The sequence below is a fragment of the Entelurus aequoreus genome, linkage group LG06 (genome assembly GCF_033978785.1).
Source record: "Entelurus aequoreus isolate RoL-2023_Sb linkage group LG06, RoL_Eaeq_v1.1, whole genome shotgun sequence".
NCBI lineage: Eukaryota > Metazoa > Chordata > Actinopteri > Syngnathiformes > Syngnathidae > Entelurus > Entelurus aequoreus.
In genome coordinates this window covers 30159456-30175789 of record NC_084736.1, presented here as the reverse complement: position 1 = coordinate 30175789, position 16334 = coordinate 30159456, and the positions used below count along the sequence as shown (strand labels likewise).

The following is a 16334-nucleotide window of genomic DNA, read 5'->3' as shown; positions in this document are numbered from 1 at the left end:
TGTTTGCTCATTGGCTCAGAAGGCTAATTGATGATTAGAAAACCCTTGTGCAATCATGTTCACACATCTGAAAACAGTTTAGCTCGTTACAGAAGCTACAAAACTGACCTTCCTTTGAGCAGATTGAGTTTCTGGAGCATCACATTTGTGGGGTCAATTAAACGCTCAAAATGGCCAGAAAAAGAGAACTTTCATTTGAAACTCGACAGTCTATTCTTGTTCTTAGAAATGAAGGCTATTCCACAAAATTGTTTGGGTGACCCCAAACTTTTGAACGGTAGTGTATGTAGGAGTGTTTTCATGCATATTTGTACATGCTATCATAATGTAATCAAGTTAGCCTTGTTAGCATTAGCTAATATGCTAACACGTTTGCAAGTATCTCTGTCAGTATTATTAATTTACAATTGCAGTCTTTTTGTATTGTTTCAGTTTCACAAATTCCTCAGTAAATTCCCCAAAACGTCACTGTGGAGTTATTGAGTCTGTTTAGCTAATTGGAGAGCTAGCTTCCGCAGCTAGTGGATCTATGACGATGACTTCTGTTTTGTTTCACCAGCAGTTTTACTGCCATCTTACAGACACCGTTTGTAAACAATTAAGGTATGTAAATAAACATTTATAAAATATTTCTGTGTATATAACTCATTTCACAACATATATATCTACGGCTTATACACCGGTGAGCCCTATAGTCCAGAAAATAGGGTATATCAAAATAACCCCTGCATCTTTTGATTGTTCAGTGTGTGGGCCCACAGTGAAAAAAGCTGGTAACTCCTGGTAGCCTATATATAGCTTATCATGTTTACATTTGTAAATGAATTGATTCAAGACCAACTTTGTGTGTTTAGATGCAAACTGCTTGTATTGTATTTTAGATTCTTTATTTTTGCTGATTTTGGGCCAGTATAAGATATGATCGGATCAAGACACACCTAATCATAAGTATTTTTGTCTTTGTAATTATATATATATATATATATATATATATATATATATATATATATATATATATATATATATATATATATATATATATATATATATATATATACAAACGTATATGCAAAACCCAAAACCAGTGAAGTTGGCATGCTGTGTAATTCATAAATAAGAACAGAATACAATTATTTGCAAATCCTTTTCAACTTATATTCAATTGAATGGACTGCAAAGACAAGAAACTTAATGTTCCAACTGAGAAACTTTTTTTTTTTTTTGCAAATAATCATTAACTTAGAATTTAATGGCAGCAACACGTTGCAAACAAGTTGGCACAGGGGCATTTTTGCCACTGTGTTACATGGCCCACTCAGTAAACGTTTGGGAACTGAGGAGACCAATTTTTGAAGCTTTTCAGGTGGAATTATTTCCCATTCTTGCTTGATGTACAGCTTAAGTTGTTCAACAGTCCGGGGTCTCCATTTTGGTATTTTAGGCTTCATAATGCACCACACATTTTCAATGGGAGACAGGTCTGGACTACAGGCAGGCTAGTCCAGTACCCGCACTCTTTTACTTTGAAGCTACGTTATTGTAACACATGGCTTGGCATTGTCTTGCTGAAATAAGCAGGGGCGTCCATGATAACGTTGCTTGGATGGCAACATATGTTGCTCCAAAACCTGTTTGTACCTTTCAGCATTAATGGTGCCTTCACAGATGTGTAAGTTACCCATGCCTTGGGCACTAATACACCCCCATACCATCACAGATGCTGGCTTTTCAACTTTGCGCCTATAATAATCCGGATGGTTCCTTTCCTCTTTGTTCTGGAGGACACAACGTCCACAGTTTCCAAAAACAATTTGAAATGTGGACTCGTCAGACTACAGAACACTTTTCCACTTTGCATCAGTCCATCTTAGATGAGCTCAGGCCCAGCAAAGCCGGCGGTGTTTCTGGGTGTTGTTGATGAATGGCTTTCGCTTTGCATAGTAGAGTTATAACTCACACTTACAGATGTAGCGACCAACTGTAGTTACTGACGGTGGTTTTCTGAAATGTCACTGAGCCCACGTGGTGAAATCTTTTACACACTGATGTCACTTTTTGATGCAGTACCGCCTGAGGAATCGAAGGTCCGTAATATCATTGCTTACGTGCAGTGATTTCTCCACGTTCTCTGAACCTTTTGATGATATTACGGATCGTAGATGGTGAAATCCCTAAATTCCTTGCAATAGCTCATTGAGAAATGTTGTTCTTAAACTATTCGACAATTTGCTCACGCATTTGTTCACAAAGTGGTGACCCTCGCCCCATCCTTGTTTGTGAATGACTGAGCATTTCATGGAAGCTGCTTTTACACCCAATCATGGCACCCACCTGCTCCCAATTAGCCTGTTCACCTGTGGGATGTTCCAAATAAGTGTTTGATGAGCATTCCTCAACTTGCTGAGTCTTTTTTGCCACTTGTGCCAGTTTTCTTTTAAACATGTTGCAGGCATCCAATTCCAAATGAGCTATTATTTGCAAAAAATAACAATGATTTTCAGTTCGAACATTAAATATATTGTGTTTGCAGTCTATTCAATTGAATATAAGTTGAAAAGAATTTGCAAATCATTGTATTCTGTTTTTATTTACCATTTACACAACATGCCAACTTCACTGGTTTTGGGGTTTGTGTATATACTGTATATATATATATATATATATATATATATATATATATATATATATATATATATATATATATATATATATATATATATATATATATATATATATAAATAAATGTTGTAGCCATATGTCATAGACAAACTTTGTTTTCGAAGACCTAGATAAGCCTTGCAGCTAAATTGGTACTATATACAGGGACAAGCAAGACGAGACCACGTTGTGTCCTCAAAGTGAGACAAACCAAGAAGAAGAAGAAGAAGAAGAAGAAGAATGCATCGCTCTAGTTACTTGTCATGATCCCCGGGTGCAAACAGCATGGAGGGAATATCTTCAGATCTCTTTTAGCTTTACTGCAGGGCGTGCATGCAAAAAACAGCCTGCAGAGTAAAGCAGCAGCCAAGTAAACAGTCTCTGCTACTTCTGCAAAATCTCCCTGTCTGGATTTGGTTTTTCCACACTTTGTTTTTGTTTGTTTTTTACAAAAAATTGCACAATAAGAAACAAAAGCAAAAACTACTGTTGGCTCCCATTCAAAACATTTCACTTTGGCCCACAAAGCCTTCCTGTACACAGGGACGTACTCACTCATTTTGGAGACAATAACAAAAACCACCCAAAAAAAGGTTTTGTAAAAATAACAAAAATTAAATTACAGACCACATCACTTCAGTATCAATTATACACTTGACCCGAGAGGGACAAGCGGTAGAAAATGGATGGATGGATGGTTCTCCTCAGAAGATGATCAGAGACACTTCTGCTTGCTTACAGGAAGTTGTTCTTTGAGTGTTTGTTGTAATTTTGGTGTTTGCACCATTTTTGTATATTTTGTCAATATTGCCATATTATATTCGATATATAAATTACCGCTGCTACATGATTACTTTATGTAATCAGATTATTCACACTTTTGGAATTCAGACTACCGTATTTTCTGGACTACAGAGCGCACCCACTAAATTGTAGGGGGGAAAAAAACATTTCCCATATATTAACCGCACTGGACTATAAGCTGCAGATATATTCGTTGTGAAATGAGTTATTTACACATAAATATTTTGTAAATGTTTATTTACATACCGTATTTTTAGGACTATAAGTCGCAGTTTTTTTCATAGTTTGGCCGGGGGTGTGACTTATACTCAGGAGCGACTTATGTGTGAAATTATTAACACATTACCGTAAAATATAAAATAATATTATTTAGCTCATTCACGTAAGAGACTAGACGTATACGATTTCATACGATTTAGCAATTAGGAGTGACAGATTGTTTGGTAAGCGTGTTCTATATGTTAAAGTTATTTGAATGACTCTTACCATAATATGTTACGTTAACATACCAGGCACGTTCCCAGTTGGTTATTTATGCGTCATATAACGTACACTTATTCAGCCTGTTGTTCACTATTCTTTATTTTAAATTGCCTTTCAAATGTCTATTCTTGGTGTTGGGTTTTATCAAATAAATGTCCCCAAAAAATGTGACTTATACTCCAGTGTGACTTATATAGGTTTTTTTCCTTCTATATTATACATTTTCGGCTGGTGCGACTTATACTCCGGAGCGACTTATACTCCGGAAAATACGGTACCTTAAAGGCCTACTGAAAACCACCACTACCGACCACGCAGTCTGATAGTTTATATATAAATGATGAAATCTTAACATTGCAACACATGCCAATACGGCCGGGTTAACTAATAAAGTGCAATTTTAAATTTCCCGCTAAACTTCCGGCTGAAAACGTCTCGGTATGATGACGTTTGCGCGTGACGTCACGGATTGTGCGGACATATTGGGACACGATTGTGGCCAGCTACTAAGTCGTCGGTTTTCATCGCAAAATTCCACAGTATTCTGGACATCTGTGTTGGTGAATCTTTTGCAATTTGTTTAATGAACAATGGAGACTGCAAAGAAGAAAGCTGCAGGTGGGATCGGTGTATTAGCGGCTGGCTGCAGCAACACAACCAGGAAGACTTTGAGTTGGATAGCAGACGCGCTATCCGACGCTAGCCGCCAACCGCACCGATGATCGTGGTGAAGTCCTCCGTCGCGCCGTCGATCGCTGGAACGCAGGTGAGCACAGGTGGTGATGAGCACATGAGGGCTGGCATAGGTGGAGAGCTAATGTTTTTAGCATAGCTCTGTCGAGGTCCCATAGCTAAGTTAGCTTCAATGGCGTCGTTAGAAACAGCATTGCTAGGCTTCGCCAGGCGGTACAGCATTAACCGTGTGGTTGCAGGTCCAGGGTTTGGTTCGGTGTCTCCTGATAGTAGAAGTAATAATAGTATTGTTGATCTTCTGTCTATCCTTCCAGTCAGGGGCTTATTTCTTCTGTTTCTATCTGCAGTTAAGCACGATGCTATCACGCTAGCTCTGTAGCTAAAGTGTTTCGCCGATGTATTGTCGTGGAGATAAAAGTCACTGTGAATGTCCATTCCGCGTTCTCGACTCTCATTTTCAAGAGGATATAGTATCCGAGGTGGTTTAAAATACAAATCCGTGATCCACAATAGAAAAAGGAGAAAGTGTGGAATCCAACGAGCCCTTGTACCTAAGTTACGGTCAGAGCGAAAAAAGATACATCCTGGCGTCCTGCACTGCACTCTAATTCTTCACTCTCACTTTCCTCATCCACAAATCTTTCATCCTCGCTCAAATTAATGGGGTAATCGTCGCTTTCTCTGTCCGAATCGCTCTCGCTGCTGGTGGGAATGATTGTAAACAATGTGCAGATGTGAGGCGCTCCACAACCTGTGACGTCACGCTACTTCCGGTACAGGCAAGGCTTTTTTATCAGCGACCAAAAGTTGTGAACTTTATCGTCGATGTTCTCTACTAAATCCTTTCAGCAAAATTATGGCAATATCGCGAAATGATCAAGTATGACACATAGAATGGACCTGCTATCCCCGTTTAAATAAGAAAATTTCATTTCAGTAGGCCTTTAATTGTTACCAAACAGTGTCTATAACACGGCAGTAAAACGGATGATAAAAAAAAAAAAACAGAAGTCATCGTAATGGACCCACTAGCTGTGGAAGTTAGCTCTCCAATCAGCTAAACAGACTCAATAACTCCATGGTGACGTTTTGGTGAATTTACTGAGGAATTTGTGAAACTGAAACAATACAAAAACAATGCCATTGTAAATTAATAATACTAAAACAGACGCTAATGTTAACGATGCTAGCTTGATTACATTACGATAACACGTACAAATATGCATGAAAACACTCCTACAGACATCACACATGGGACACTTTAGTAAGTAGGAATTGTTTTATTTATATTGTAAAACTTGAAAACGGTGCTTTGGAGTGATGAATGAAGAATCCATAAAAGTAGAAAGGCTATGAACGGCACTTTTACTTCCCGGTTAAAGTCGTAAACTGGAAGAAATTTGCAGCACCTGCAGTAAGCGAACTTGTTTGAGCACACTGCAGCTAGTCCTGGATAAATCAGCCAACTCCTACTCCTTAACGCTACAGTCACACGCAGGATTCTCACAGGAATGAGGCAATCATTAATCTAGATTCATTGTAAATGTCCTCCAAGAAGCACACAGGTTGTTGTTGTTTTTTTTTCTTTAAAACATCTATATATTGTATTGACTTTAAAAATAAGTACCGTAAATTCGGGACAATAATCCCTACCTCTTCACTACACTTTGAACCCTGTGGCTTCTAAAACGGTGCGGCTAATTTATGTTTTTTCTTCGCTGATATAGTTAAAAAACAACAAAAAGAAGCAACTACATGAAAAAAGGTGTGTTATTGTTTGTGCTATGGCGCCATCTTTTGGACGGCTTCACTCACTGCAGGTGATAAAGTGCCCTTCTATTTAGAGCTTTCAACAGGAAGTACAAGTGTCGTTCTGTCTTGAGGCTGTCCATAGCGTTCTACTCGTATGGATTCTTCATTCATCACTCCAAGCAACGTTTGTAAGTTTTACAATATAACTAAAACAATTCTTACTTACTAAAGCGTTCCATGTGTGACGTCTGTAGGAGTGTTTTCATGCATATGTGTACGTGCTATCATAATGTAATCAAGCTAGCGTTGATAGCATTAGCTAATATGCTAACACGTTTACGAGTGTCTGTGTTAGTATTATTAACTTACAATTGCATTTGTTTTGTATTGTGTCAGTTTCACAAATTCCTCAGTAAATTCACCAAAACGTCACCATGGAGTTACTGAGTCTGTTTAGCTGATTGGAGAGCTAGCTTCCGCAGCTAGTGGGTCCATGACGATGACTTCTGTTTTGTTTCACCACCTGTTTTGCTGCCATCAAGCGAACTCGTCCAAAAAATGGCGCCATAGCAAAAACAACAGCACACCTTTTCAGTGTCTTTGCTTGTTGTTGTTTTTTTTAAAATAAATCTATTCACATTATTGCCGTCAACGAAGAAAAATCTATAAATTAACCGCAGCGTTTTATAAGCCGCAGGGTGCAAAGCGTAGGGGAAAAAGTAGCGGCTTATAGTCGGGAGTGTACTGTAATCAAGACTAATCACAATAAATTACATTCTTACATAATTTAAATTATTTAAAACAAATAATGCAAATTAATCATCGGAATGTCATACACAATTTCTTTAAACATGTTTTAATGGAATTTATGTAATGTTTCTGCTCAACACCTCATGAGAATATTAGCTAAAGTCCCGTTGGGATTTATTTTGAAGCGATATGCGTACACATTGACCTGATCACTGATCCCTTAGATCAGGGGTGTCAAACTCATTTTAGCTCAGGGGCCGCATGGAGAAAAATCTGTTCATACGCGGGCCGGACTATTAAAATCATGGTGTTAAAACTAAAAAATAAAGACAACTTCAGATTGTTTTCTTTGCCTTACTTTGGCCAAAAATAGAACAAACACATTCTGAAAATATTACAATGAAAATATAGAAAAAACTACCGGCAGCAGTAAAGTTTAGATCCATGAAGGAAATAAAAGAGTGAATTAATGTTTATAACTGAATACATTTACACATGCATAAAAACTTAGGTTTTTTTGGTTTTCTTTTTTTAAATGAGTTAAGTAACGTTCATGACAACTTTTTTCCCAAACACAATATAGAATGTGAGATATAACAGGATAATGAATACATTCATTATTTGTTTTTAAAACGCTTAGAAAATAGCGGGAGCCCAAAAATGTACTGTGGGACCCCATTTTTATGACTTGATGGGGTCCCTAGGACCCCGTTTTGAAAATTCCAAGCGCCAAAACTGATGGAGTATTGGTGCTTGCAAAACAGCAGCAGGCGGCTGTGATCTGCGGGCCGTTCTAATACTAATCAAATATCATCCAGGGGCCATAGATCATTCTTCCACGGGCGGGATCTGGCCCACGGGCCTTGACTTTGACACCACTCACTTAGATAAACCCACGGCGTGGTTCAGGCGCAGTTAATGTAAAGGAGTGCAATATATATATATATATATATATATATATTTTTTTATGAAAAAAAAAAAAGTGTAATTAATCTGCAACTACACATGATTAATGCAATCATTTCCTGTGATTAATCACATGAGTTAACTCATTCTTTTTGTTGGCCTTGATAAGTGGAGGGCTACCAAGTAGTCAAGCGCTTACCCGAGGTATTTGTGCTTGGGTGCACAGACTGAGGTCAAAAACAAAGCTGTGTCAGGAGACTCAATCCAGGTGTACCATTTGTAAGCCTTTTACAAAAAAACATGACACTTCTTTTACGGTGAATGGATTTGTGACCTTTCTTCCCCCTGGTGGTTTACGCTAAAAGCCGTTTGAAGAGGAGAAAAAAAAAATACATTGATCAGAACCACCGAGGTGAATTTTGTTCTTCCTATTGCAGGTTTGTTTTCCAGGCTATGGGAAACGTGTCCAAAATGGCCGTTCAACATTTTTATTTGGCTGAGCCTCTCTGACGCCCGACATCTTGTTTGCTTTCTCCCTACATATGTCGTTCTTTTCTCCTCACCTCAGCCGTCAACACTGCCCACATCTGTCCGCCGCTTGTCTTGTGCCCTCTTGTGTGCCTCGGCCTTTGACATCTCCTCAGTCACCGACCTGCCACTCGCTGCCATATCAGCCGGCACCTCGACATCGGTCCACAACATAACAACACAAGCACCGAAGTCGGTACTTTTATAGGCTACGGCAGAATTGACGAAATATCAAACGATACCTCTGTTGCATGTGACGTCACGTCCGGTTTCACACTCGCCACGTTCGGTTGTAGACTAAACAGCGGACTCAGCCAAATTCCATCCGAGTAATGTTGCAATTTCTAACACCAACAAAGTAAGTATGATTGGTAAAAAAAAAATGCTCCAACATAAATTCAAAATGTTAATTTACAATGGATTTGCCACATACATGGCAATTTCAACACCTTCAAATTTGGTAATGAACACTGCAACTACAGGACGATTATTGTTACAATCAAAAATCTGGTGCGTAATAAGTACAATACTTGCAGTATGAACATATTATAGAGCGCAACATATCGTAGGTAGCTTATATACTGCCATCTAATGTTTTGGAAATGCAACTGCATTGCAAATGAGACGCAAATCGTACAGACCCCGTTTCCATATGAGTTGGGAAATTGTGTTAGATGTAAATATAAACGGAATACAATGATTTGGAAATCATTTTCAACCCATATTCAGTTGAATATGCTACAAAGACAACATATTAGATGTTCAAACTGATAAACTTTTTTTTTTTTGCAAATAATCATTAACTTTAGAATTTGATGCCAGCAACACGTGACAAAGAAGTAGGGAAAGGTGGCAATAAATACTGATAAAGTTGAGGAATGCTCATCAAACACTTATTTGGAACATCCCACAGGTGAACAGGCAAATTGGGAACAGGTGGGTGCCATGATTGGGTATAAAAGTAGATTCCATGAAATGCTCAGTCATTCACAAACAAGGATGGGGCGAGGGTCACCACTTTGTCAACAAATGCGTGAGCAAATTGTTGAATAGTTTAAGAAAAACCTTTCTCAAACAGCTATTGCAAGGAATTTAGGGATTACACCATCTACGGTCCGTAATATCATCAAAGGGTTCAGAGATCTGGAGAAATCACTGCACGTAAGCAGCTAAGCCTGTGACCTTCGATCCCTCAGGCTGAACTGCATCAACAAGTGACATCAGTGTGTAAAGGATATCACCACATGGGCTCAGGAACACTTCAGAAACCCACTGTCAGTAACTACAGTTAGTCGCTACATCTGTAAGTGCAAGTTAAAACTCTCCTATGCAAGGCGAAAACCGTTTATCAACAACACCCAGAAACGCCGTCGGCTTCGCTGGGCCTGAGCTCATCTAAGATGGACTGATACAAAGTGGAAAAGTGTTCTGTAGTCTGACGAGTCCACATTTCAAATTGTTTTTGGAAACTGTGGACGTTGTGTCCTCCGGACCAAAGAGGAAAAGAACCATCCGGATTGTTATAGGCGCAAAGTTGAAAAGCCAGCATCTGTGATGATATGGAGGTGTATTAGTGCCCAAGACATGGGTAACTTACACATTTGTGAAGGCGCCATTAATGCTAAAAGGTACATACAGGTTTTGGAGCAACATATGTTGCCATACAAGCAACGTCTTTTTCATGGACGCCCCTGCTTATTTCAGCAAGACAATGCCAAGCCGCGTGTTACTACAGCATGGCTTCGTAGACAAAGAGTGCACTAGACTGGCCTGCCTGTAGTCCAGACCTGTCTCCCATTGAAAATGTGTGGCACATTATGAAGCCTAAAATACCACAACAGAGACCCCGGACTGTTGAACATCTTAAGCTGTACATCAAGCAAGAATGGGAAAGAATTCCACCTGAGAAGCTTAAAAAATGCTTGTTGCTAATCTACAATGGATTTGCCACAAACAGGCTATTATTAGCATTAGCAATTTTACATGGCAATTTCAACACCTCCAAATTTGGTAATGAAAACTGCAACTACTGTACTATTATTGTTACAATCAAAAACTTGGTCCGTAATAAGTACAATACTTACAGTATAAACACATTGTAGGGCTCAACATACCGTAGATAGCTTATATACTGCCATTTAATGTCTTGGAAATGCAACTGCATTGCAAATGAGACTCAAATTGTACTAATAAAACAAGATATATGTACAACTGAACTACACACTTATTTACATCAAAGAATATTATTTGATTATCCAACAAAAAACATTTATTGATAAACAAAAGTACCAAGAATTGGCTTTTGACAACTCCTCAGTTGCCGACCTGCCATTCGCTGCCATTTCAGCCCGCACCTCCACCTTTGACGTTGTCCAAAGCGTCGACATCAGTCCACAACATAACAACACAAGTACCGAAGTCGGCACTTTTATAGGCAACGGCAGAATTCACGAGAAATTAAACGATACCTTTGTTGCACGTGACGTCGTGTCCGGTTTTACACTTGCCACGTCCACTTGCAGACTAAACAGCGGACTCAGCCAAACTCCCTGCGAGTAATGTTGCAATTTTCAACACCAACAAAGCAAGTGTGCTTGTTAAAAAAACAACCTCGAACGTAAACTCAAAATGTGCCAACTTGATGCTAAATTACAATAGATTTGCCACAGACAGGCTACTCTTAGCATTAGCGATTTTACATGGCTATTTAAACACCTCCAAATTTGGTAATGAAAAATGCAACTACTGTACGATTATTGTTACAATCAAAAACCTGGTGCGTAATAAGTACACTACTTACAGTATAAACGTATTGTAGGGCGCAACATACCTTATATACTGCCAGGTAATGTCTTGTAAATGCAACTGCATTGCAAATGAGACTCAAATCGTATAATAAAACAAGATATAGAGTATGTACAACTGGACAACACACGTATTTACAATAAATAATATTATTTTATTATCCAACAGACAACATTTAGTGATACACAAAAGTACCAAGAATTAATATCGATTCAAAGGTACTGAATTTTGAACTGTATCTTTTCAAAAGTAAACGGTACACATCAATATGGATCCCAATTTATGGTTGCACTAAGTGTGTTTATGTTTCCATTTTTGACCTATAAATGTGCTTTATAAATAAAGTTGATTTGATTTGATTTATAAATAACACAAATATGGGAAAATATGTCATATTTCAAACACACACAGAAGAAGGTGCATATATTTAAATACATACAGATGCTAAATGATCAAATAAATTCAGTTTAATTACTTTAAAAATATATATTGATGCTTTAATAATTACTTTAAAAAAAGTTCTTGTCAAGGTTGCTGAAGAAAAAATTAAAATAATCGATTCACATCCAACTAATGATTCTTATTCATCCCGGGGTTGGTTAAAAAAAGATATACTCTATGTTAGAATACATTTTTTTTAAATATTTTGGTAGGCTATCTCCATGCAACCAGAAAGAGTTATTATAATTATTATACCAAACAATACAGTGAGGGAATTGGTTTGAATAGAGAATCAATTCTGAATCAAATGTCACCGCAAGAATCGGATACAATTGCTAGGTGCTAGCATTGTTAGCATTAGCTAATATGCTAACACAACTGTCTTTGTTGGTATTATTAACTTACAATGGCATTATTTTTGTATTGTTTTAGTTTGACAAATTCCTCAGTAAATTCCCCAAAACGTCACTGTGGAGTTATTGAGTCTGTTTAGCTGATTGGAGAGCTAGCTTCAGCATGACGATGACTTCTGTTTTGTTTGATCAGCCGTTTTACTGCCGCGCTCCAGACGCCGTTTGGAAACAATTAAGGTATGTAAATAAACATTTACAGACTATGTAGGTGTAAAAAAACTAATTTCACAACGTATATATCCGCAGCATATTGTCCGGTGCGGCTAATATATGGAAACACGTGTTTTTCTTCTAAAATTCAGTGGTTGCGGCTTATATACCAGTGTGCTCTGTAGTGCGGAAAATACAGTAATTACTGCAAATTTTAAAATACAAATAAAAACACTGTTATTTTGATGGTAAAATCCTGGTAACTGAGCCATTTTATAACGTAAAATCAAAAGACATTTTTACAGTGCATTACTGTACATTGAAAAACGGTACCACAATTGTTTTTGTTTACCGTAAAATCTGCATATATATATATATATATATATATATATATATATATATATATATATATATATATATATATATATATATATATATATATATATATATATATATATATATATATATATATATATATATATATATATATATATATATATTTATTTATTTCTTTTTTGCAGTTTTGATGCATAAACAGCACGATTTAAAATTAATATCAGCCAAACTACCTCTAGGTCAGTGGTGTCAGTCAAGGCTCGCGGGACAAATCCGGCCTGCAAATGAATGATCTATGGCCCCCGGAATGATATTTAATTAGTATTAGAAAGCGACCCGCAGGCCAGAGCCGCCTGCTGCTGTTTGGCACGCACCAATACTCCATCAGTGTTGGCGCTAGGAATTTTCAAAATGAGGTCCCAGGTACCCCATCAAGTCATAAAAATGGGGTCCCAGAGTACATTTTTCACTTTTTTGTAAGCGTTTTGAAAACAAATGATAAATGTATGCATTGTCATGTTATATCTCACATTCTATATTGTGTTTTGGAAAAAGGTGGTCATAAACGTTCCATAATTCAAAAAAATACAAAAGAAAACACATTTTTATGCACATGTAAATGTATTCAGTTATAAACAGTTATATTCACTTTCTTCTTTCCTTCATGGATCTAAACTTTACCGCTGCCGGTATATTTTTCGATATTTTTATTGCAATATTTTCAGAATGTGTTTGTTGTATTTTTGGCCAAAGTAAGACAAAGAAAACAATCTGAAGTTGTCTTTATTTTCTAGTTTTATTGCCATGATTTTAATAGTCCGGCCCGTGTGTGCACAGATTTTCCTCCTTGCGGCCCCTGAGCTAAAATGAGTTTGTCGCAAAAGAAATTGACTCAAAAAAATGCTCCAGTAAGTTAAGTAAGGCTCTACTTTTCCCTAAAATGCGCTAGCTTAATGTTAATATACAATAGCTTTGCCTTTGACATGCTACTGATTAGCATTAGTGATTTTATATGGCGATTTCAACACCTCCAAATGTGTTAATGAAAATTGCAACTAGCTGTTGCGCAAAAAGTACACTATTTACAGTATTAACATTTTTGAGGGCGCAACGAAAGACAGATCTGACCAGTCAACATATCATTAACGATACTCTTCTGCAACTGTCATTGATACTCACAAATGTGATGATAACTATATATATAACCGGACAGCAGTTCTCATAATCAGCTCATTTGTAAATGTTGCAATAAAAAAAAATAGATATTATTAATAGAAACAATTCATATTTATTAACACACAGTACAGGTATCAATTCCCAGGTACCGGAACGGTTTAAATGTGAACTGTACCCATCCCTAGTTTTAATGTACGCACACCTTTAGTAAAGTAGTAGCTTGACCCGAGTCCAACCAGTGCTATTGTGTTGGTGTTAAGTACATGTATGTCATTTGTTATAATTTAGACTTACCTTGTTGTCAGAAAGCCCGGTGACTTGGTCCACAAACTCTTCCTGGATCATGAACGCGGCCAGGTTCGCAGTGTAGGAAGCCAGGAAGATGACGGCGAAGAAGGCCCACACGGACACGATGAACTTGCTGGTTGTTCCCTTCGGATTTTGGACCGGGACGGAGTTGTTGAAGACCAGACCCCAGAGCAGCCACACCGCCTTGCCCATGGTGAAGGAGGGGCCGTGGGGGTCTGCGAGAGAGCAAGGAGCCATGATAGGATGTTAATGAAGTATGGAGGCTCAAATTCAAGACGCAAATTTGAAATAATTTGTACTTAATCAAAAAGAATGTGTTTAAAATATGGAAGTAACTATGTAATAAATGAATTTACTACATATTTAATTATTTATTTAATTATTTTATCATTGTATTATTTCATGATTTAATTATTTTCTTAATTATTTCCTGAACATTCGGTCAACTGTCAAAGTGTTAGGACCCGCCCACTGAAAATAACGTATACAATTGTATTAAATCACAAAATAATTTATCAGATCTTGGGATAATTCATTAAATAATAAATCAAACCATAATATAATGAAATCAAGTACCTTGATGATTAGATAATTACATATTGAAATAATTAAATAATTACATTAAATGTACTTTTACATAAATAAAATAATTCATGAATACATCTGTGTGTGTAATTTAAATTGTAATTATTTAATGACAATTCAGTAAATATTTATTTATTAAGTTTTTGTCACAAACACGCATTGCTGCGGTGGTTTTGACCTCAAGACACAAGAGGCAGGAGGACGAGTATTTAATCATAACGAATAGTGCAAGTCATGCAACATAACGCATGAAACACGCTCAGTTTTCAACAATGACCAAAACCAGACAGCGACCAATTGAAACAAAGATGCCTGATTGGCAAACACAAACAGGTGTTGCTCAAAAAGGTTAATTATGTCTGGTTATTCATATACTTTTCAAATGTTCTTGTAAGGTTGTCCACCAAATGTACATGAATGCACAAAGGTGAGCTTTGTTGATGTTATTGACTTGTGTGGAGTTAATAACCACCACCATGCTTGACGGTAGGCATGGCGGTCCTGGGATTAAAGGCCTCACCTTTTCTCTTCCAAACATATTGCTGGGTATTGTGGCCAATCAGCTCAATTTTTGTTTCATCTGACCACAGAGCTTTTATCCAGAAGGTCTTATCTTTGTCCATGTGATGTCAGATGAAACAAAAATTGAGCTGTTTGGCCACAATACCCAGCAATATGTTTGGAAGAGAAAAGGTGAGGCCTTTAATCCCAGGAACACCTTTTCTACCGTCAAGCATGGTGGTGGTAGTATTATGCTCTGGGTCTGTTTTGCTGCCAATGGAACTGGTGCTTTACAGAGAGTAAATGGGACAATGAAAAAGGAGGATTACCTCCAAGTTCTTCAGGGCAACCTAAAATCATCAGCCAGGAGGCTGGGTCTTGGGCGCAGTTGGGTGTTCCAACAGGAAAATGATCCCAAACACACATCAAAAGTGGTAAAGGAATGGCTAAATCAGGCTAGAATTTAGGTTTAAGAATGGCCTTCCCAAAGTTGTGACTTAAACATGTGGACAATGCTGAAGAAACAAGTCCATGTCAGAAAACCAACACATTTAGCTGAACTGCACCAATTTTGTGAAGAGGAGTGGTCAAAAATTCAACCAGAAGCTTGTGGATGGCTACCAAAAGCGCCTTATTGCAGTGAAACTGGCCAAGGGACATGTAACCAAATATTAACATTGCTGTATGTATACTTTTGACCCATCAGATTTGGTCACATTTTCAGTAGACCCATAATAAATTCATAAAAGAACCAAACTTCATGAATGTTTTTTGTGACCAACAAGTATGTGCTCCAATCACTCTATCACAAAAAATATGAGTTGTAGAAATTGTTGGAAACTCAAGACAGCCATGACATTATGTTCTTTACAACTGTATGTACACTTTTGACCACGACTGTAGCTAATACAGACATTTACATTATGTGTTGTCTTCATTATAACACTTATATAAGACTTTTAAAGTCATTTTGATAGTAGGCTAATATAGCTAATATAGACTTTTACATAATGTGTTGCCTTCATTATAACACTTATATACGAC

The 16334-nt window shown here is 37.4% G+C and overlaps 1 protein-coding gene across 2 annotated transcripts in view; it reads right to left on the bottom strand.

The window, feature by feature from the left end:
- The window catches only part of grin2aa (glutamate receptor, ionotropic, N-methyl D-aspartate 2A, a), a 485324-nt gene that overhangs the window by 91351 nt on the left and 377639 nt on the right, over window positions 1-16334 (bottom strand). For both annotated transcript variants that reach the window (XM_062050498.1, XM_062050497.1), the window contains one exon: window positions 14190-14419. In XM_062050498.1, coding sequence (XP_061906482.1) covers window positions 14190-14419 — 230 coding nt within the window. The remainder of the gene's footprint in view (window positions 1-14189; window positions 14420-16334) is intronic.